A 24,507-nucleotide genomic window follows, 5' to 3' on the forward strand; every position below is an offset into this window, starting at 1 on the left:
TTCTCTGTTGGCTTTAATTTGTCAGGTAATCCCTGCAATAGGTCCAATTTAAAAGCTCTACAAAAATTATACTGCTTTGGCTTCACTTGTAGGAAACATTTAATGCAGAAAACTTCGACTGGCGTTATACTGTACTTCATTTTACAAAAACATTGTCCTATGTCAAGACAGTTTTGTTTCAAACAGCCTTTTACATAACGAAGGAAGTAAACAATCATTAATCTTCAGTGTTTGCTGGGGTTTTCCTTTGTTCTTAATTGGAATCTGGTTTTTCCAGCTTATGTGGTTTTGTCACTTCAACCCATATAAGTTTTCAAATTTCAAGTTAAGGAATAAGTTCCTCAACATATTCTGATAAGTTGAGGAATGGAGAAAGAAACGGAGCTAAGAGCTGAGAATGGGAGAACATAGAACTAAAGGGAAAAGAGCTGCAGTAAACATAGGAACACTGATCTAAAGAATCTCAACATAAATAAAGAAAAACATAACTAGCATGGATGGATATACAATAACCAGACTTAAGTAAATACAAAACTATCAAAATCAGAAACACAAGTGAAACGAAAACCTGCAGATCAAGACAGGAACCCCTGAACCCTGAAAGTGACTGATGTACGCTGCTATCTTCCAAAAAATGTTCTCGGATCAATGCAGTTTACTTTTAAAACATCCTTTTATATGATGAAGGAAGTAAACAATCATTCATCTTTGATGCTTGCTAGTGATTTCCATTCCTTTCGACGGGAATCTGGTTTTTCCAGCCATGGAGAAAAGGTGTGTCTACCTGCTTTTTGTCGTCACTTAAAACCATAAAAGTTTTCAGGCTGAGCATTTCTCCATGCTTCGTGTTTTTCATTTAGTCACCAGCACATAAATCTGTTTAGGTTCACTGCTTGAATATTTTCTTGAATGAAAGCCGCCAAAATATTTGACTGTACTTTAATCAAGTCTCTCCTCCAACTTAATTGCAGTTTTAACACTGTTCTGTCACCAGGAGGCAACAGTTTGCTGGTAGACTGATTCATGCAGACGGTTGTCACTAAACTATATTGCAAGTCAGTTGCAGGAGGGATCTGCAGGTTGCTGTGATCACAGGTTCTCTGATCCATCAATAATGATGCAGCATAAGCGGTGTTTGTGGAAATCCAGCACTACCCCTTTAGTTTTGCATTCAGCAAAAGTTTGTTCTGATAGGAGCACCCAACAAAATCCTTCACCAGGTTCCTGAACTCGCCCTCCTCACTCTCCTTAATGCAGTGTCACAGAGAATATCTGCATGTGTCAGAGTTGAACAGACAAGGACTTCAGTTTCAGAGTTTTGATCAGAAGATTAACTACAAGCTTGAGGATGCATTGAAAAGCGCAGCAGCCAGTGTAAAAGTTACCATCCATGGCTCAGACTATATTGTGAATATGCCTGAAGGACGAATCACTGACAGCAAGGGAAACATCCTGCAGATAAGACAAATTGACAGAATAAAGGTCTTACAACCATATGTTGGGATTTATTCCACAATCTGCCTCTGAAGCATCTTAATAATTTCATACTTGATGTCACTGGTCTTTAATTATTCTGCTACAAATTATCAAGTTTTCAATTTCCTAAAGTGTCTAAAGAAAAAACTACCTGCTACTTTTATCACAGGTCTTGATGTTGTATAGTCATGCCTCAGCACTCCAGGCACAGAATATGAAGCTGGTTGCCAACGTGTCAAGAAATCTCTTGCTCTACAAAAAGGACATCTAGTGGTGACGCGTGTACTAATTTGTCACCTGGAATTCATAAGAGATTATAATGTTGAGCAGAGCATGCACTTTGTAGCACTCAGCACCCTACAGCAGCACACAGCTTTGACTTCCTGAGCAGCCACCCAGACCATCTATCTGTCCAACATGGAAATAGGCCGACAGCAGGCACACAACGATATGCAGAAGATCCACCAAGCCTCACTGCCACATCCCCCCCACCCCAGGGTCAGCCAGGAATTTGGTGACTGCAGCCACCCAGCATCATGGAGAGAGAACTTCCCAAAGAGTCCACCAACTTGGCTTCACGTCAGTCACTACTCTCCCTATGCATTGCTGTGACAGGCCCCAATAAGTTACCTTTCCTGGCGTGGAAAGTCCCGAGTGAATAACTGAAAGTAAACTGGGACTGGGTGTGGACCAGTTCTAACTGGTTGAATTGCTAGTTCGAGTTAATAAGTCTCCAAAATAAACGAAGAAAACATGTCGCTCTTCCTGTTTTGACTCCTTCTGCGCCAATCCCGTGAAGCTCCACAGCTGCGTCTGCCTCCCGTAGTTTCACCAGAAACAAAACCGAAAGAGTTCAGTCAGATCAAAAAGGAGAGAGGCCAGCACCATGGCGGAGGAATACACCTTCCCTGTTCTGGTGGAGTTGGAAGAAAGTAAAACACCGAGACTGAAAAATAAGTTGGTGAAATATTTTCAGAGTAAAAAGTCCAACGGAGGAGACTGCGAGGTGGACTATGAGTCCGGGAGCTCAACTGCGCTGCTGCGCTTCCGCAGAGAGGAGGGTGAGTCCCAGACTGTCAGATTTCTGATCAGTCCTGAGTAAAAACCTGCTGGATTTACCCCGTTTTCTCTCTCAGACCAGAAAAATGTCCTGGGCAAGAAGAAGCATCAGATCAGTTTGGATGAAGGAGTGCTAAAGATGACAGTCCGCCTTCCTTCAGACGGAAAACAGAAAGAGGTGAGAGCTAAAAAGTGGAAGTTAGTTAATAATCTGACTCATAGACAAGTTTCTGTGCTATCATAGGAGTATTGTGTTAGAAAAATTATCTAAGTTCATTTACGTATGAGTTTATTTGAAAGGTTATGTTTTCATATTGTAACGATTCTCTGTTTTAGTTCTGCTGGGGTTCCTATGGTTATTTGTATTTGTTATAAGTTGCAATGTGATCCTTTTTGTTATAAGTACTGTAATGGGCTTCCTGTCTGACTCTGCTGGCTCCCGCTCACATGTGATAGGTCTGTCATGTGGGTGGGGGATCGGTGGAGCGGCAGTACCAGGACCGGAAGTGGGGGAGGGTTCAGAGGGGAGTTAGCAGTGAAGCTATCAGTTGAGTGTGCTAGTTTGTTAGAGGTGTGATCTGCAGCCTCAGAAATAGCAGCTTGTACTTATTTCTAATAAACCTGTTGGCGGGACAACATCTGTGGTGTTGGCGTCATTAAAATATTATTATTCTGTGTGTTGTTTACTTGGCTCCTTTCTTTTGTGGTAAATGTTTTTTGGATGTTTGCTTGCCGGTTAGAAACGTTTACACATGTTTGTGTCATTAGCTGCCTGTGAAGCTGATTTATAACAGCCTTGTGCCCTTGTAAGGGCATGCCCACAGAAGGTTCCAGAACATCCTGTGGTTAAGGTCTTTGAACAATTGTTTGTGTGACTGTGTGAAAAAGCACAACCTCTTTCCTTGTAATCAAAATAAAAGGCAGTTTAAGACTGAGAGCCGGGCGGAGTTGACCCCAGACAGTGTTTGACGGTGGTTCTCTGCGTCTTGCTCTGCTTCACCTTCTGCAGAAAAGCAATTTATGTCTCTGGTTGATTCCATGCAGGTTGAGAGCTAAAATAGACCCAACATATTGCTTTACTAATTATTATTGAAATAATTGTTAGCAAGTTTATCTAACCTGAATTTCGTATGAAAGACCTGGCAGCGTCAGAGAACAAACTCATAGCTTCTGTAAACATGTTTGTGACATATTTCTCTTTGTGGTTATGATTTATTGATTTATTTTTTGTCTGTCAGTCGGTAAGCTCATTTTATGTTTACTTTTATGACTTTGATTATCTGATCCATTCATGTATAATGACGCTGACCTGATTTGCCCCTGACCTTTGAACTCTTTCTTTGCTTTCTGTTTAAACTCCAAGCTCCTAATAAAGAAGATCTGGCCCTGCAGGGTTTTTATTGTTTACTGGAAATCATATGAATGATCAGAATCCAAGAAGGTTCTGCCTGATTTCATTCATGCTGCTGTTCTTTCATTTTGTGTGTAAGCGGATAAACTTCTCTTTTTATGACCTCGCTAAAGTTTTACCCATTGACATTTCAGACACTAAATGTAAAATTCATCATTATTGTCCAGCACATAAAAGTCTGAAATATTTGTAAAATTTATTTTAAACAGGGGGAATCATCTGATGAAGGCAACAAAAAGTGTAAGTATCCGTGGAGGAAATATCTGTTCTTTGATGTGAAATTAATTAACAATAAATAATGATGGAATTAACTTTATAATTTAGACATCTTCTGCATCTGTACTTGAGATATAATTAAAAGTCTACAAACAAATAATATATAGAACTGTCTATTAATTATTATGCTTTAATTAAAATGCAAACAAACCTTTTTTATATGTGTACCTGCATGCAAGTACATGAAGCACGATGTACCGTAACTAAATCCAAGTGAGCGTGAAGCTGGATAAACATGTAACAGAGTAAACATGTGTATTAGTTATTAACATGAAACCTACTTTCTGGATGGACAGGAAATATTCACTGATGATTTAAAGTACTTGCAGCTGTTCATACTGGGTGTTATTTTCAGTTTGCCAGAAAGAGGCCGTTTTGGTTTTTGATATTAAGGTTTGGAGGTGTAATTATGTTTTACTCCAAACATTTTCCAGCTTGATCTTAAAACAGGACTCTCCACCCCACAAGTACTGAGATGCTTAACCCTACTGGGTATTACCCAGTTAATAGATTCATATTGAATCTATTAAACTGGTTATTTGGGGAAAACTCTGTGACATTCTAACAACAAACCAGAGTGTTTCTTTCCTTTCCATGAATTAGACGGACTGAATAGCCTCACAATCAACTCAGTTCCACAGATCAGTCTACAGCCACTATTCCTCCATTACAACTGGTTCTAGTTTCTGATCCATGTATGTTTTAGTGACTCATATGGAGTCCCATGGATGTTGTGCAAATAATCTAACACTTCCCATAAATTTGCAAACCTGTCACTAAGATTATTATACGACTATTTAAGAAGATTTAAACCACAATAACACAATACTTGAATGTCCGTCATTCTCTAAGAATGTATATGCTTCTTTAAATCAGTAAGGTTTTGCAAGGGTCAGTACAGCTTCATTCAGAAATGAGAAAAGCAAACGATATTAATGTGTGTCCTTTGACTTGGGCTTTACATTATTGTTATGCAGAGAGACAGCAGTGTTAAGCTTTGATTAGAAATTTTTCAAAAATCCAATATATAGAAAAATGAAATGATCTCACCTAATTTTCATTAAATGAAATGATCTCATAACACTCTGATTGCTGAGAAAATTATACCCGGGCTTTAAATAGCCTATAAATAAACATTTGTATTTTGTGATTCCATGAACCCATTTGTCTTGTCTTCATGCTAAATTGATGTGTGTGAATCACAAAAAACAATCACCAAGAGTCATTACAATACCAAAATAATAATACAATAATACTTTTCATTGTAGCAGGTTTTTACTATATCATCTTTTATATTTCAATGACAGCGGATCATGCAGGGATTGACAGACGGTCAACAATTCAAGAACCTGTGGATGGTGGTGAGACAGGCCCAAAAGGCAAAGATGGTGATTCAGATGATGAGGAGCAGTGCTCCAAGTCGGCTGTTTTAGGGAATATTCCAGATTCTGTAAACTCAGAATTCCTGGAAATGCTGGTGGAGTCCATTTTGAGAGACATAAGCTCTCCGACTGCCTCCCAGGACTACAACCTGGAACTGATCCCTGACATCTCATCTGCTGTTGTCACTTTCCAGAGTGGAAAAGGTACCCACTTAGTTCATGAATGTAAAATGAACAACTTGGAACTTTTGCTTATTTTAGCTTGGAACTGTTTCACAGATACCACTGACTTCATAGAAAGATGTCCGCAAATCCGGATGTTTACAAAGAAGGAGTTATCAGTCCGACCCCTTGAGACCACAAAGAAGATTGTGGTTGACGGAGTTGCGGACTGCAGCGAAGACATCCTCTGCCTCTACTTTGAAGATCAAGGTGGAGAGGTGGAAGATGTTCAGCTGAATGAAGCTGAACAGTCTGCTGTTGTCACGTTTAAAAAGCACCAAGGTAGTTCACTTGCCCCACATGGCTACATTCACACTGCAGACCTTGATGTTCAATTCCAACTTTTTGTGAAATCTGATTTTCTTCTTTGCGTTAGGTCACATTTCCAGATGTATGCGACTTGTATGTGATTATCTGTGTGAACTGCAAACAAACTAAAAGTGTCCCACATGCACTTTAGAGGGCGCAATAACGTCACACACAGTGAGCATGCTCAATGTTAGCGAAAGTAAACATGAATGGCCAGCACATTAACAACTTAATCCACATGAGCATGCACCACAGTTGTTTTTCTTCAGCCTTCCTCGTTTGAGGATGCAGAATGTTGATGTTTATCAAGTATCAATGAAGGAAGAATGCTACCTGGCTGTACACTCAGATCACATTTCAAAATATCACCTACGTATCAGATTTAGGACCATATATCCAAGTGTCCTGGGTCATTTGTAAAAATCAGATCTGTGTTGTTCAGACAATCATGAAAAGATCAGAAACAGGTCACATAAGAGCAAACATTTTTAATTTCGGTCACTTCAGGCTGTGGTGTGAACATTGCCTATTACAGTTTATCCTAACTACATGCTCTATGATTCACAAAATCGGCTGATACCAATAGTGAGTCAAGGAGTGTAACTTTATGTTTTAATCCACAGATTTTAAGAAAGTCTTGGGTAAGAAGCATGAGATAAAAAAGGAAGAAGTCAAAGTCTACCCGTTCTACAAATCGTTGGGAGTAGCACTTTATGGGAAAGATAAGCTGTCGCCAAAGCTTCCTGCTGCCATCTCTGAGCCCATTGACAACGCTGTCCTCAGATACCTAGCTAACCACAAAGCGGCTCTGGACACCGTTGGCTGTGACTTGGAAAAACATTTCTGCAACATAACCCTGGAGCAGTCTGCCATCCGCCTCAGTGCCTCGCCCTCATTATTGAAGCAAAAAGATGCCAAAGTCATCATCAAAGAGTGGGCAAACACTGTGAAAGCAACCTTTTCTCAGGTTGTGTCAAAATTCAAAACACTAAAGTTCTCCCTGGAGTCAGATTTGTGGGAGGAATCTGAGCAGAAGATTAAAGAGAAACTGCAGAAGGAAGATGTTGTTGTAGTTTCTGATAAAACCAGTGGTGTCCTTTCAGTGGCCGGCCTTGAGAATGATGTCAACACACTCAAGAAACCTATTTCAGACGTTCTTGACAGGATCAAGGAAAGTGTCCGAAGGGAGAAATTAAGTAAAACCCAAGAGATCAATGTGTCACCATCAATGTTCCACATCCTTTCTCAAGATGGTCTTCAGGACAAACTCCTGCAAGTGTACCCAGAACTCAAAATGTCATACGACCAAAACAAGCAAGCTCTGAAAGTAACTGGCTTTGTGGACGAGATTATTAATGCAACCCAGGTGATAAGCAACGTAACATTAGGATTAAAGCGACAGAATTTAGAAGTAGATGAGTTTTTGCTTGACATGTTGAAGGACGAACAACAAGAGGAGGCCACCGATATATTTCTAACAGCCTATGGCATAAAAGCAGCCTTGGAGATCAGTCCACAGAGGGTGCAGCTTGTTGCTGTTTCTGACAAGGACCTAATGAATGCTCAGGACCATCTAAGACAAATTCTGAAATCTGAATACGTCGAAGTTGAAGACCTTGAAGTCCTGAAGAAGCCGGAGTGGCAGCAGCTGGTCCATCAGCAGGAAAAAGCAAACAGTGGGTCAGGAATGAGAGTTCAGATCATAACTCATCAACAGCAAGTGGTGGTGTCCGGTCACAAGGACAGTGTGGACAAAGTTAGCAGTGAACTAGAAGACTTTATAACAGAAAATGCTCATGTTGAAGAATTTGTTGCTGTTGATGCAAATGTCATCATTGAGTACCTGAAAGGTCAGACAACCTTGTTGAAGCAACTAGAAGGGGTGGAAGTGTCCTTTGGAAATGAGGAAATCATCTTAAGTGGCTGTAGATCTGCTGTGAAAGATTGCAAGACCATAGTCAAAGCTTTACTAGCTTCTGTGTGCTTTGATAGTTTTAAAGTCACAAAACCTGGAGTCAAGAAGTTCTTTAAGGAGAAAGAACAACTTTATACTTCCTTGATTAAGAGTAACACTGACTGCCTGGTTCAGCTGGCTGATAAATCGAATGAAGAAGACGACTTTGCCTAAGTACAGGTACAACAACCCATTTACAAAGTCCAGACAAGTGATGGAGTGGAAATAGTGGTCTCCAAGGCAGACATGTGCAGTTACTCTGTGGATGCTGTCGTCAATCCTTCTACTGAGGACTTGAAACATACCTCTGGTCTTGCTTTGGCACTTTCTAAAGCTGCAGGTCCTCAGTTGCAGACTGAATGTGACCAAATAATTTCTGTAAAAGGAAAACTCCGACCTGGAGATTGTGTCGTAACAGATGCTGGAGGAATGCTTCGTTGCAAAAAGGTGATCCATGCCGTAGGACCCTATTTTGATCAAGCAAAGCCAAAGAAGGCTGAGGCCCAGTTGAAAAGAACTGTTAAAGAAAGCTTAGAACTTGCTGAAAAGTGTGGCTGTGTGTCTGTGGCCCTTCCTGCCATCAGCAGAAATCGTGGCTTCCCACTCAATCTGTGCCTAGCTACCATTGCTAGAGCAGTGAAGGAATACTGTGAGGAGAAGTACGATGACACCTTGAAGAAGATTCATCTGGTGGACAAAGAGGACAGTGTTGCTCTTGGTATGGAAAATGCTGTGAAGCAGGAGTTTGGAAATCATGGAGTTAGTGTTTCATCTCAAAATGCTATCCCTAAAGTTAGTCAGAAATCTTCATTGCTCAAGCTAGTTCCACCTGACCCAAGCTTGTGCCGAGGGCAGACCAAAGAGGGCTTGAACATTGTTCTTAAAAAGGGAAACATTGAGGCTGCCAAGGTAAATATACATGGTTTTCAGTATTTAATTTAGAGATGAAGGGTTAAAATTGAGTGTGTCCTCCTTATGTCTGTCATTTGTAGAAAGATATTCTGAAAGCAGAAAGAGGCTTCTCTAGTCCTGATGGTGGCACCTAATAACGCTAATTTCATTACTCTGTGTGATTCAGTGCTCTTTTAGCAGATAGTCTTTATTCTTTTATGAAAGACCACTATTTAGCTTTTTTAAGTTTTTTAATTAGGCTTAGGATCCTGTCAGAATTTCTTCTTCTTTGTCTAAACTCACTGTTCTGTACTTTACGCTGTTAGTAAAGTATGAGAGCCTCACAGCCTCACTACTCAGCCTACCTCTCTAGTTTTACAGACTTAAAGAAGTAGATAATATGTGAGGACAGAAATATTATCTTGACCAATTCCATTACAATTTATTGTTTTTTTTCTTTTCATACAAAATAAAATTAAATTGCACATCTTAATTAAGTTGTGCCATATTTTCAGACAGAGGTAATTGTCAACACTGTGTCAGAAGATCTTTTATTGCACAAAGGGGCGATTTCAAACGCCATCTTCAGTGCGGCTGGACCCAAACTTCAACAGCTGGTACACAGCCAGAAAACCAGTGGATCACCAGGCGAAATTGTTGTTACAGACGGCTGCAAGCTGAAGAGCAAACATGTTTTCCATGCAATTGCTTCAAGCTGGGACAAAGGCCAAGGCGCAGCTGAAAAGGTACATCATATTCATAGTGTAAAACGTTTTAAATTTCTTTTTGAATCAATGAAACTACCAGGTAATCTGGTTTACAAAATGTCTTTCAGACTCTAGCTGGGATCTTTCAAGATTGCTTGGATTTGGCAGAGAAAACTCGTTTGTCGTCTATAACTTTCCCAGCTGTTGGTACCGGAAACCTGGGTTTTCCAAAAAATCTTGTTGCCACTTTGATGCTGGATAAATTCTTGGAGTTCAGCAGCCAGAGACAATCCAAGAACCTTAAGAAGATTGCAGTTGTTCTTTATCCTGGAGATGCAGAGACTATTCAGGTAAACAAACAATAACAATCAATGTCATATTAACTTGCTAAGCAGCAGTTTAGAATATACTGAACAGCAAGATCAAATGCAGAAATGATCAAGAGGAATGTTACAATATCCTAGTACTATAGCTATAGTATTTCTTCAGAGTTACAACATTTTTTTGCTTCGGGATCTAGTAAATTGAACTTACATGTGTTAATTTGAGTTAATCATGTACTGTACGTTCTCATGGATACTTGGGAATTTATGAAGAATACTGTAGCATTTCTCTGAAGTATCATCTGTAGGTGCTTCTTTCTACTATACTGTCCTCTCTGAAGTGAATCAGTGGATTAATAGCAGAACTTAAAGATTTGTTCTATCTATTGTAATTCATTTGTAACTCACATGAGAAATGACTATTATAATAAAGTATCAAACAAATTTTGCAGATATTTACAGATGAATTTAAGACGAAGTTTCCCAGTGCCACGGGTCTTTCAACAACAGTTCCTGCATCTGCAGACTCTTCACAAAGTACAAGTAGGCAGTTTAATGTAGTTTAACTTCCACAAGTCTTGAGTAGTTGCCTAATTTCAAGGTTAATTTGTTATTCTGTCTGGTTTACTGGCAGGCAAATTTTCTAAAGTTGTCTCCAGTTCAGGAAAGCACGAGACTAAACTGGGAAATGTGACGATTCAGGTAGAAACTGGAGATATAACAAAGGAGACGACTGATGTCATTGTTAACTCTTCAGATAACAGCTTCACTCTCACCTCAGGTAAATCAGTTTATATGTGATTTTATCTGTCATACAAAATATGAATAGCCAGAATGCATGAAACATATACTGTACACTTCCATAATAATATTAATTAATTGTCAGAGATATAGTGAAACCCTGGTATGCAGCCCCCAACAAATAGCTCAATTCCATGAATACTATAGGTTCCTTCTAAAAAATGATCAAAATCTCCTTACACTGGGTTGGGCAATCCTGATCCTCGAGGGCCGGTGTCCTGTAACTCTTAGATGTCTCCCTGATCAAACACTTGAATCCAATAGCTGAATTACCTCCTAAGTGCAGTCAAGTTCTCCAGAGTCCTGCAGGTATGTTGAAGTAGAGATACATCTAAAAGTTGCAGGAGACTGGCCCTCGAGGCCTGGAGTTGCCCACCCCTGTCCTTACAGTTCAAACATGATGTGCAAATTCATCCACTGATGCTACTGAACACATCACCAGTGATGTTCCTGGAATCACTGGGTGTTTCAGGTCTTTCAACATCGTACACAATATTCCAGGTGACCCACCCAGGACTGCTCAGTCCACATTTTGTCATGATGGCTAACTTGCTACATTGACACCATGGTTGTCTTCTCTTAAGCCACCACACTTCAGATGTTGCTAAGTATGACTCTCCTCCTGGATTCTCCCTTGATGCCAAGGCTACTCATGGCTTTGGCCAAAGAGCGAGCCACAAAACCTCTGCAACCAACCTCAACTGGGAAGCACCTCGCTCTCTGACCTGCCTGCTTACAGCCACTGACCAACCCTGCATACTTGGAGAGCTTTTTCTCAAAGGCTTCTTCCAAATGATCTTCCTACAGGACTCTCAGCTCCAGCAGAGTACAGTGGAAACCGTCTTGGCACGACCACAGAAGCTAACTTTCACGATCTTCCTTTTTACTGCTCTTTAGTGTACAACCAATCAGCACTAGGAATGCGCAATACTTGTAAAAGTGCACAGCGCAACCCTGAACTCATAGAGAGAAAAACTCATTGGGTTTAAATGACACAGTTTAAGTTAAGTCCGCAGGAGGCTTAAACAATCATACCAGGAGCAGAAAAATGTAATCTGCAGGGTATGTGGATGAGAAGATATACAAGTTATTTGTTTTACCAACATAAAATGCAATGCAGCTGACTACAAGAACACTGGGGACAAAAAACAGGATTTGGCACAGACATCCATGACATTAAAGTTATTGTGTTTCTATCTAGAGATATATTTTCATTTATTTATTTAACTTTGATTCAACCAGGTAGCCACCATTGAGATTGTGCTGATGCCCATCATTGCCAGGCTTCCTTTAAAAGGTATCATTTTAAGGGAAACATGGCAATGAAAGTCAGCATCATAAAACAAAACAGTTACAAACATTACATACAAGTAACATTCACAAAAACAAGTGTTAAACACCTACAAATATTCATATTCCACTCAATTAGTGTATGATTTTTTTGTTTCTATTGAAAGATTTAAACAAATAATATTGTGATATATGTCGTTACCACCACACCCAATGTACATTGTGATACATTATATCACAATATGTATTGTGATATAAATTTTATGCCATATCGTACACACTAATCAGCACCAAGGAAAATAAATGGCTTTCCTGGATTGGCTGCTTTGCAAATACCAGCAGTAGCATCGTGCCTTGCTATTTCAGCTTCCCAAGCCGCATTTTCTTTCACATACTTGAGAAACACCCCTGAAAAAAATACACAAAGATGCAATTTTTCTCCAAATAATTGAATTATCCATCCATCTTCTAACACCCTTGTCCCTAGTGAGGTCAGGAGGGGTGCTGGTGCCTCTCCAGTTAATGTTCCGGGCGAGAGGCGGGGTCACCCTGGACAGGTCGCCAGTCCATCGCAGGGCAACACAGAGACATACAGGACACACAACCATACACACGCCCTCACACCTAGGGAGAATGTAGAGACAAGTTTACCTAACAGTCATGTTTTTGGACTGTGGGAGGAAGCCGGAGTACCCGGAGAGAACCCACCATGATCAGGGAGAACATGCAAACTCCATGCAGAAAGACGTCGGGCTGGGAATCGAACCCAGGACCTTCTTGCTGCAATGCAACAGCTCTACCAACTGCGCCACTGAGCAGCCCATTGATCGAATTATGTTCCACAAAAGATTTGCATTTACTAAACCACAAATAGGTGGTACTATAAATATTTTGTAAAATAAAGCAAGTAAAACTATTCAAGTCTAGTTGAATAGTCAACTAGACTTGACTATTCAGTCAAATCTAGTTACACCAGAGGTCTCCAACCCAATTCTTCCTCAGGCTTTAGGAGGAGGAATATCAATATTCTCCTAAAACCTGGTAGACTGATGGTATATCAATATAACATTAAGTCTAGTTACAGGTTTAGAACTAATGTCCGGACCACCATATCGGATGTTAGGTATGTAGATTGGAGTTGGTGAGGATGAGGTATAATCTGCTGTTTTAGTACTCAATAGAGATGTACGGTACCTAGCTTGATGTTTTGATTAATTTTTTCAGTGGAGTTCAGATACAGCAGTATAGGAGACATAGTTTTGGATTAACTATATTATGAAGATAAACATTGGTTGTCAAAACCTTCAAACCTTTCACTTCCTCTACCTTCCCAGGAGTATCCAAGGCTATTCTGGATGCAGCTGGTGTAGCTGTTTTAGAAGAATGCCAATATCTTGGTAAGAACATTAACACTTGCCTGTTTATAGCATGCATGCTTAGTTTATAGTTAATTTAGTTCTGTAACTAGATTGTGATTGTGAACCCCACCAGGTTCCCAGCCCAATCCAGGCATTATAATGACTGTACCAGGAAACCTAAAGTGCAAAAAGATTCTCCACCTGGTCGTTCAGCCAGACATCCACAGTTCTGTAAAGGAAGCACTCCAAATGTGTGTGAAGAAATCCTACACTTCTATTTCATTTCCTGCCCTGGGCACAGGTAAGACTTACTAAGAGATTCAAGAATTTGTTGATACAAAGAGTTTGTTGCATACACCAAAATGAGTTCATCTCGTTTTGATGACATATGGAGATCTGGCTTATTGTAGATTTAGTGCTTAGATACCAGATAACCCTGGTATTAAGGGACCAACAGAGAGACTTCTCATTACATTTCATCATTTGTATTTGTTTGGATCAAAAGTATTTGACTGTATAGATTGGATTGGATTAACATGTTAAACTTTTTCTAATGCACTCAAGGATGAGTCTTAAATTAACCCTTTATAGGTGGGACGGAACACTTTGTATTTGCAGATTTGAGCCATCAACCACTTGTGTTGCCTGTTTCCAGATCAAGGCGGTGTGCAGGCGAAACAAGTGGCAGACTCCATGTTGGATGCTGTGATTGATGTTTTCAGCCAAAACACCTCCAGCTCCCTGACTTTGATCAGGATAGTCATCTTCCAGCAACAGATGCTGAAAGATTTCCACAGCAGCATGCAAGAAAGAGAAGCCACTGACCCAAAGGAGAAAGGAGGATTCTGGTCCAATGTTACCCACAAGTTAAAATGTAAGTATAGCAAGAAAACTAGTTTTGCCTTTATAATGAATGTTCTTATCTGAAGTTCTATTTCAAAATATTCTTATTCTTACAGCTATGTTTGTATCAGAAAGTGCTGACAACAAACAGGAAAACGAGGTGTATGATATCAAGACTGTCAAAGTGGAGCCTGCCGTCTTCCATATCTGTGGTTCCTCACAGGCCAAAGTAGATGCAGCCAAGAAGAAGATAAATGACCTGATGTCTAATGAACAATGCCGCGAAGAGATTATAGACAACGACATCTTGAACTTATCTTCTGCAGACTGTCAGCGCATTGTTGACATCCAGATGAAGATGAGTGTGAGCATCAAAAAACAAAGCACTAATGGCCAAACCTCTTTCATCATTGAGGGTCTCAGTAAAGACGTGCTCCGAGCCAGTCGGGAGATAGATAATATGCTGAAGAAGGTGAGACGAGAGCAGGAGCTGAAAAAGAAATTGGAGCTGGTAGCCACTGTGGCAGAGTGGCAGTATCAGCAACATGGGCTTTCATATCAGAGTTTTGATCAGATGACCAACTATGAGCTTGAACATGCGTTGGAGAGAGCAACACCCACTCTAAAAGTTACCATCCATGGCTCAGACTATACAGTCCAGATGCCTAAAGGACCAGCCACTGACAGCAAGGGAACCAAGCTGCAGATAAGACGAATTGACAAACTACAAGGTATTAGAGCCATAACTAGGATGTTGTTTCACATTCTGCCCCCAAAGTATGTAAAAGGCCGTTTTGCACTGGAGGGCTGGGCTGGGTTCGGTGATTTTGCACTAACACTTAGAGCCTCTTCCCACCCCACTCTTTGGAACCCAGAGAGAGTGGTTCCATTTGGTCCGGCCAAACAGGAATAGTTTGAAGTCAACCAATCATTGGTTCATTTGCTGTTGTGGTGGCCTATTTTTTCAGATTCGTTGCAAAACTTGTGAATGTCTGTCATTTTGACTTGGGGCATCAAAGAAATCCCCATCATAATTTATTTTGATCCATCAGTTTTATAATGATAATGATGACAAACACCACTTCAGCCAAAGTTTTCAAATCAGCAAACATTTCTCTAATGGAAGTGATTAAAAGTCGACAAAACTCAAAAACAAGGGGCAGTAGGAAAACATCCTGCAGCAACGGTTCAGCTGCATCAGGGGCACTAAAACGCCTCCATAATTCCTCAACGCACCGTGAGCTCCCAGATTCAAGAGGCATTTTCTTCAGAGTCCAGGTCAGAGATAGTACTTTAACTGATTGATTTAGCTCTTTCCGCCCTATGTACTCTATGCATAAAGTTGAAAATGTTGGTGCTTCTGTCACAAGGTGGTCATGTGTGAATTGTAATCTGTCAAAATGATGCCTGACTTACAGGTTTTCCTGTCACTGTTTTTAAAAAAATTGGTCAAAGTCAGAAAATATCCCGTTAACACAACCCCTGTTCAGATGAGATTTTATTATTGACTGAGGTCAAAGGTGAAGCTGAGAAAATTCTTCTCAGGACTCTGGGAGAACCTCTGCAGCTTCTGCAGGAATTTGCTTGATATGACGATTCCCACTTACTTTCTATGTGGCTCTCTGCTCAATGCAAATAAAACCAGGGACAACAGGGCTGGGGCTACCGTGGTCAGACTGGTCCAGCCTAGTCATTCCAGTGCAAAAAAGCTTTAGAAGTCAAAGATTCAGGTGTTTTCTGATACACTAAACATGTCTTGTATTAACTTGTGCTGTGTATTTCTTAGTGATGTTATAACTGTTTCTATTATATGCTGTTGTTGCTGTGGTTTCTAGGTTTTATTTTTTTCTTTCTGCAGTTGTAGAGGCAGACTTCTAGGGTGTTGAGTTTTCTCCAGGCCAGTGGCGGCTGGCCAGTAGGGGGCGCTTGGGCGCCGCCCCCTTTAAATTGTTTAGATAATAAATGATTTCTATTCTGAACTGCAAAATACTTAGAAATGTATTTATTCATACTGTGTGTCCAATAGACATGTTAGAATTTATTAAAATAGTAAATACATAATTCTAATTGCTCACATTGTGCACACTTCCTATGTGCAGGGCGCCGTCCTAATGAGTGTGTATGTAGGCGCATCAACTTTTGGCAAGCAGGTGATCTGAGGCTGACTTTTAATTGGTTGTTTAAGGTTTTTCCACAGGGCGCAGCGCTCTGCGTCCCGGACACACCCATTCTGTTGTGTCATTACTGGTAGAGCGTCAGTACTGGCTAATTGTTTTTAAAACATTGTGTGATTGGACAATCCCCGATTTGACTCATTAGCGCAGCTGCAGTTCGTTAGGTCGATTCACGTTTACGTTTGCAAAGTGGAGTAGTTTCAAAATGAGAGAAAATTCTGTTTTGTCTTTACAAAAAAATGCTTTTACAAAGCGTTCACTTGAAGAAAAAAAACAGGATAAAGGAGCTTGGACCGGATCGTCCCAATTTACAAATTCAGCAGCAGGCAAGTGATCGTGGACGATCCTACACGCGGGCTTTTTCCAGCTCTTCTTATGACAAGGAGTTGGCTAGCTGGATGTGATGTAAGCAATGCATTTTACTGCTTTCCGTGTTTGCTATTTCAAAGTTCTGGCACGGAGGCAATGTGGACAACAACTGGGGTAAGAGACTTAAAACATCTTTCAGAAAAATGCAAACGGCACGAAAACAGCCGCAGCCACCTAGACAATGCAATGAAGCTAAGTTTTTGGGGGAAACTTAGCATTGCTCAACAGCTAGATGAAGGCTACAGGATTGCTATCGGCACATCCTTTCTAGAATAATAGACTGTGTTAAGTTTTGTGGAGCCTTTGAGCTGGCCTTGCGTGGTCATGACGAAAGTAACAGCTCTGAAAATCCCGGGATCTTTCGTGGGTTGGTTGATTTTGTTGCTTCTCTTGATGGAGTACTAAAAGAGCACCTTGAGAACGCTACTGTGTTTAAGGGAACTTCGAAAACTGTGCAGAATGAGCTACTGGACTGTATGTTTTCTGTTCGCTTTTCTTTCACAAACCACCTTGTTAGTGCCACAGTCCTGCAGGGGGACAGATTTGAACAATACAACACAGCATTTCCTGAAGATGCACTGAGCAACACCTTAAAAGCCTATCCAGTGCTCAATCGAGGTAAGCTGAAGACAGAGCTTACTCTCATCTACAGCAAGGAAGAGTTCAAAGCCTGTTGTGGTGCTGTGGGCCTACTCCAGCTGTTTATGGAAAACAATCTAGAAGAAGTCTTTTCAGAAACTGTCACGCTCTTGAAGATCCTCATCACCACACCCATGACCACAGCAGAAGCTGAAAGGTGCTTTTCAACTCTGAAAAGAATCAAGACTTTTCTGAGAAACTCAATGACTCAGGACAGGCTGAATGCATTGGCCATGTTGTCAATGGAGAAAAGACTAGTCACAGAGATGACTGACTTTAACAAGAATGTAATTGAGAAATTTGCAGGGCAGAAGGAAAGGAGGGCAAAATTCATGTTCAAATAGTGCTATTTTTTAAGATTTGTTTTGTTTGTTTTTCATTTGTTTGTTTGTGTGCGCCCCCCTCAGTTTTTTTAGCACCAGCCGCCACTGCTCCAGGCTTCTTTTTATCCTCCCCTTTTATTTAGTTTAAATATTTTCCCCACCTTTCTCCTTTTCTTCTCTGTTTCTGTCTATTGCATTTGAAATAAACCCAATGCAATTTCTAGTAAGAATTAGTAAGAATTCACATATACATATATAAATATATGTGTTTGAAAAAAAAGAAAAAAAGAGTAATACCTGATCTTACTGGTGTTTAATTTGTGTGCTACAAATTACAACATTTTTCCTTTTCCAAAAGTATTTGAAGAAATGACAATAATATGTTTTTATTTACTTTTTCTCCCCTCCAGGGGGTCTTTCGTGGGCTCTAGTGTCCCCTATATTATAGTAGGCTGACAGGAAAGGGGGAAGGAGAGGGGGGAAGACACGCGGCAAATATCACCGGGTCGGGAACCTGCGACGAGGACCCAAGGCCTCCAAACGTGGGCCGTGCTAACCCCTACGCCACCACAGCACGCCCACAATAATATGTTTTTCATTTTTATAGGTGACGATGTTCCTGAGTTTTGGGATGCCATGCCGGCTGGAAAAACATGTCATGCCGTCCCCATCCTTGCTACTTCTTCAGAGTACACAGAAGTCGTCAATCTCTTCAAAGCCACATGTAATCAAACCGTCACCAAGGTAACATAATTTGTAGGGTTCTTTTTTTATTGTGATTTTTTGTAAATGATTTTGTCTTTTATCCTTGATGCCCCAATGCCCATTTTGAGTTGTTGTTTTTTTTTTTTCAAAAGATTTGTTTCTCAATTTTTTATTTTTTTAAATCTGTATGTCAGAAGGCCTGCTTATGCCCCTAAGCAATAATGTTTAGCTAAATATAATAATTTAACTAAATATTAGTTAATATTTAGTTATTAACTAACTAAACATTAGTTAGGCAGCATTTTTAGACGGCTGCCCTCCGTCTAATAATGACTCAGTTCCTCTGCCGCCATTTTGTTCAGACACCGGGTCCATGGTGAGGAGGAGGGGGCTGGATCTGTGCCCTCTAACTATCAAATTATGGGCAATAATATTTTTTTCATACACTGGTTTGTGAATAAAAACGTAGGTCTGATATTGACGTTAGAAAAACTGCTTCTATTTATATTTTCATAACTGTCTTCGCAATAGCTGGAAAAAACCCGCCTCACCCTTAAACACAGAAATGCTTCGGCTGCAGAGAAAACTTCTGACTCAATGCACAGCTTCAGTTATTACAACTGAAAACCAGCGATCAGCCCGAAACCTGGGAGTAGTGATGGACTCTGACCTGAACCTCCAGAGCCACATAAAGATAGTTACAAAGTCGGCCTTCTATCACCTGAAGAACATTTCCAGGATTAAAGGACTAATGTCTCAGCCAGATCTAGAGAAACTCATCCATGCGTTCATCTTCAGTCGTATTGATTATTGCAACAGCGTCTTCACAGGTCTGTCCAACAAATCAATCAAACAGCTGCAGCTGATCCAGAATGCTGCTGCTCGCGTTCTCACTAAAACCAGGAAGATAGAGCGCATCACACCAGTTTTAAAGTCCCTCCACTGGCTCCCTGTAGCTCAAAGAATAGACTTTAAAATACTGTTGTTAGTTTATAAATCACTGAACGGCTTAGCACCACAATACATTAAAGATCTGCTGTTGTTGTTTCAACCTTCCAGACCTCTCAGGTCTTCCGGTTCTGGTTCTGCTCTGCATCCCCAGAACCAGAACCAAACGAGGAGAAGCAGCTTTCAGCATCTATGCACCACAAATTTGGAACAAACTTCCAGAAAACTGTAAAACAGCTGAAACACTGACTTCCTTTAAATCTTGACTCTTCTAAACGCACCTATTTAGAACTGTATTTGAAATGCAATCAATTACACATTTAATGATGGAACCTGACTTAATGTCATGTTTTGATTGTTGATTCTATGTTGCAATTGCACAAAAATCCGTGAAGGACGACGGAGTCCCAGAGCGAAATTCCATGAGAGGTGTACGGAGCCTAGTGCCGGGAAAAAAAACGGCGAGTGACTGAGGGTCACTGCGCGTAACACAAAACCTGTAAATTCTAGACACTAACAGGTACCATAGAATTGCACAAAAATCCATGAGGGACGGCGGAGTCCCTGCTCAAAATTCCGTGAAAGAGGTGTACAGAGCCCCGTGCCGGACCCCCGTTGAAAGGCTGTTTACATGGTTTTAAACTGTGTGATTGTGAGCGTGAGGGGGAATAATTATAGCAACAGGTATTTTGTTCCATATAACACAGTAGGAGTGTAACAGATAAACCTTTATGGATGCAAAAGTAAGAACCTCCCACTTGATGACTTTGTGTTTCTGTGTTTGATATGATGTAAAGCACTTTGAAATGCCTTGCTGCTGAAATATGATAAAATTTGATTTGATTTGACTTTAACTTAATCAGGCTGCTAAATGCCCAGTTCGCTACAGGCAGTCTGAGCCGACAGATATAAAGAATGTCTGTCTTTATATCTGATGTCCTGATATAAGACATGGTACTGCAACTGTCACCACGAGTCGCGACGCACCTCAAAGCCCCGGTACCACCTGCTGACTGTTCGCTTTGCTTCTCCTTAATGTCACTACCAGGCGGGTTAAAGCCGCTGCTGACGGGATCTGGGCTGGAGGTTCGCGGCTGTAAATTGAAGTTATTGCAGAACCTCAAGTGTTAAAGGAAGATTCAGCCCAATTAAAGTCACAAAATAAACATCAGAGAAAATATTGTAGCAATAATCAGAACCGCAGCAAAAAGCCAAACATGCCACAATGAAATGAATCAAAATGTCTCCAAAGCATCGGGGGACTGACAGGAGCCACCAGGGGATTCCAGGTAGATTCCAGGTAGATTCTAGAGTGGCGCATCTAGCGGCTGTTCATGCAGGGCCGGCCCAAGGTAATATGGGGCCTTAGACAGTAGGAAGGGCTTCAGGGGGGCGGGGGGTTCTAAGAACCTCAGCATTACTATCAGTGTTTAAATATAGATCAGGTGAATCTGTGAGAAGGAGACCAGGTTTATTGGCCAAGTTTAAAATCAATCACTGATTATTTGTTATTTGCTGTGATGTATTTGTGAACAAACCCAACTCAAACACACACATTACACTATATTGTAGCCATGGTAACACAACAATCAAACTATCAAGATGATTCTTTACACCAGTGGTGTGGTGAGGGCGCAGTGCCATTGCAGGGGGGATGGAGGTGTGTGGGGCGGCGCGGGAAACGATATAAATGAAAAAACAAAACAGTTACACAAAAGTGTTTCCCTGTAAAGATGGTTTGTAGTTTGTTTTGTTGCAACCTGAAGTGTGAAATAAATTTCAGTGGAGTTTGAAAACAAAATATGTGTACAGGTTTATGTCTGGTTGAACGATGTGTGGGCCCAGTTGATTCTTTTTTCTTATGGGGGGGTTATTGTAATACATAGGGGGGCCCAGAAGAAAATCTTTGGGAACCACTGCTTTAAAGTTTTACAAAGTAAACTTCCTAATTAAATCCTAAATGCACTTTTTTTTCTCAGCATAATGCATTAAATAAAATGTCATAACATTGTCAATGTTAATGTTATTAAATTAACATGCAATTGTCAATGTTATTTATTGTCATTTATAGAGAATGACAATTCTCTATAATTGTTATTATAGAGAATTGCATGTAACGTGGTCTGTGTTACAATTAAACCATTTCTAGGGCCTCTGAATGTCTGGAGGCCCCTAAATGTCTGAATGGCCCCTACCAACAGCTACTGAATTTTCTTTGCCTTGATATCCCAGCCTTATAATTCTAGATCTCAGAAGTGCTTACATCAAAAATTATATAGAGTTAACCCCTTTGAGCTTTTTTGATCTATAAATCAGTCTGCAGCCAAGTTGTTCTAGAGGTTAAATAGATATTATTAGGGTTTAATTAGTAAAATGGCAGCAAATTTGCTTATTTCATAACTTTGTAACCAGAGACCTTCTCTCCTCTGATCTGTTTAACAGCTACAGTTTCAGATCAGATCAGCCCTCCACGACTGTCAGCAGCAGAAACAGAAACTTTATACCTGTTGGGGAAAATATAGACTATATTTGCTTTGCATTGTCCCCACATGATGGCAATGACATAGTAGGATCCAATTAGATTCTTGATTAATATGGGTTGTTGCTATGTTGTTGCACAGAGTTTTAAGATCCTGTTCAATGTGCCCTTTTTTAACTTTGAGCCTCTGCCCCTTCAAAGGTCTCCGCACAGCCCTACTCTGCCTTACATGGAGAAACATGTTCAGCACAAACACGAGGAAAGATCTGATCACAAAGAAGTTGGATAAAGCACTAAAATAATGCACTCTCTGCTCTTAGATTGAAAGGATCCAGAACCCTGGACTGTGGAAAAGTCTTCAGATCAAAAAACAGGAAATGGAGCTGAGAAATAATCATCAGAACAATGACAAACGTCTCTTCCATGGCACCAGTGAAGACACTGTCCCCATCATCAATTAATCTGGCTTCAACAGAAGCTATGCAGGAAAAAATGGTGAGACTTTCAGAGATTTTTTTGTCTTTAAAAGATCTGTCTGCTGATTCAGTAACTTTTAACCAAAAATCTCTATAGTTTTATTCTAGTTTTTGAAATCTGATCTAGTTTTAAATGATATATTGTAGTGCTATTACCTAAAGGTGTAAATTAGTCTGTAAATTGTCCTTTAAGGCAAAACTTAAGAAAATGGAGACTGACTCAAGACCTGTAAGCAGCACTGTATTATGTATTTGCAGCATAATTAAATACTGTGTTAGCTTTTGACATCTTCTTTATCTAAAATGGAGAACTTCTGTAACTATGTCACATATTTACACACTGACTGATCTATTTTCAGCTGCCTGTTATGGAAACGGTTCCTACTTCGCAGTTAAAGCTGATTATTCTGCACAAGACACATACTCTAAGCCCAATGCGAATGGAGAAAAGTTTATGTACGTCTGCAGAGTGCTGACAGGAGACTACACCCTGGGAGAAAAAAAAATGGTCGCTCCACCATCCAAAGGAAGCTCCAGTGTCCACATGTATGACAGTGTGGTGGACGATATGGCCACCCCCAGCATGTTTGTAGTGTTTCATGACACCCAGGCCTATCCTGAGTATCTGATCACCTTCAAGTAGCAACAGCCAGAAAATGTTAAATACAAATGTAACATCTAATAACCAAGGAAAATCTAATTTTCTTCCTGAAATACTTATTTTAACTTGCCTTAAGTTCACTTAATTAGTACTTTGTGCGTTCTGGCCCATTTAGTGCCTTAAAGTGATGCCTTAATGTCTCATAAATATTTTAAAATCAGTTCCTTCAAATTAAGAGCTTCCAAAACATGTTGTTGCCTATGAACTATTTACACTATCTCACTCCTGTTCTATAAAACCATGCAATTGTAGAAGTTTAAGACTAACAATAATTTCTACATTTAAAAATGAAACAAACCTTAATGAAAACTCAAGAATGAGTTATGAACAAGCACAGGTGATTTCACTGTTCACTTTTCTTCTATACTTGAAGTAATAAAACATTTTTGAACAAGTTCTCTCTCATTATTCTGCCGTTTTGTAGACAGAAATGATTTAGTTAATTCTTGTTGACATAAAGCAGAGAGTCTGATTTACTGTCAGAAAGTGAAAGAAATGGGCTCTTTGCATGTACGACTTTGACGTCACATCTGCATGAGCAAATGCGGCTTTGTTTCCGCTTTGAGTTACCATGACAGCTAGAAAAGACAAAGTCGTATTTCAGATGCAAATAAAGCATGAACATTATTGTCTTCCTAATATAATGGGCTTTTAAGTTTTCATGGATTTCCAAACGATCCTGAATTAAGAAGACGGTGGCTTGTAAATATTTGTCGCTACCAGTTAAAGCTAACGCTGCACAGCAAAGTTTACAGCCTTCACTTCACTCCGGATCAACTTCTTCAGCCTAAAGAAGAAAGTAAATAAAGGAGCTGTCCTGTTATTTCCATGGAATCACTTTCTCTATTCAGCCTGAAAGAGTTTATGGGAACCAGAGATCAGACCAGAGCCAGACAGCCGAGCTACTGATCCGCCTGTACACACCGCTGTAAACACCGTCTTATTTGAGCACCTCACAACAAGCATGCAAAACTAATAAAGCGAAATAACACAGAGACCTTAAGGAACACGGCCATATTTTTCTAAAAGCAACAACTTTGTATCTGAACAGACAGCTGAACTCAAACTGTTGATATCAATGCTGCCCTACTTTTAAGCTATGGGGTTGTCAGGCTTCCTCAGGCTTCAGAAGCAAAAAGCCCAAACCGTAAAATCCCCGTTACTTGGTCTCTGTTTGACACATATAATATACTTGACAATAAGTACAAAATAGGGTAAAAACATTGTCCGTTAGAATGGATTAAAATGTTTAGATACTTAAATAGCACATTTTTATAAGAAAAATGTCCGAGAATATTGCCTACTAGCATAAGCAAGAGTTAACGTTAGCCACAAAGTTTAAAGAAAGTTTAACTCACCTTTGTATCTGTGAATGTATAATGAGGCGAACATCTTAAAACCTTTCTTCAGCTTACTTTTAGAGCTTCGGAT

At 40.1% G+C, this 24,507-nt stretch overlaps 1 protein-coding gene across 1 annotated transcript; it reads left to right on the top strand.

Annotated features, from left to right (window-relative positions):
• The first annotated feature begins 8,268 nt into the window (after positions 1-8,268).
• LOC114148384 (protein mono-ADP-ribosyltransferase PARP15-like) lies at positions 8,269-23,471 on the top strand. Its single transcript, XM_028023618.1, is given in 12 exon segments — positions 8,269-8,998; positions 9,496-9,726; positions 9,816-10,037; positions 10,463-10,553; positions 10,645-10,791; positions 13,436-13,498; positions 13,593-13,760; positions 14,115-14,333; positions 14,419-15,033; positions 18,415-18,551; positions 22,260-22,434; positions 22,775-23,471. Coding segments are annotated over 12 exon segments (3,015 nt in total). The 5' UTR covers positions 8,269-8,335; the 3' UTR covers positions 23,059-23,471.
• The last annotated feature ends 1,036 nt before the right edge of the window (positions 23,472-24,507 follow it).

This window comes from Xiphophorus couchianus, chromosome 7 (genome assembly GCF_001444195.1).
Source record: "Xiphophorus couchianus chromosome 7, X_couchianus-1.0, whole genome shotgun sequence".
NCBI classification, from domain to species: domain Eukaryota; kingdom Metazoa; phylum Chordata; class Actinopteri; order Cyprinodontiformes; family Poeciliidae; genus Xiphophorus; species Xiphophorus couchianus.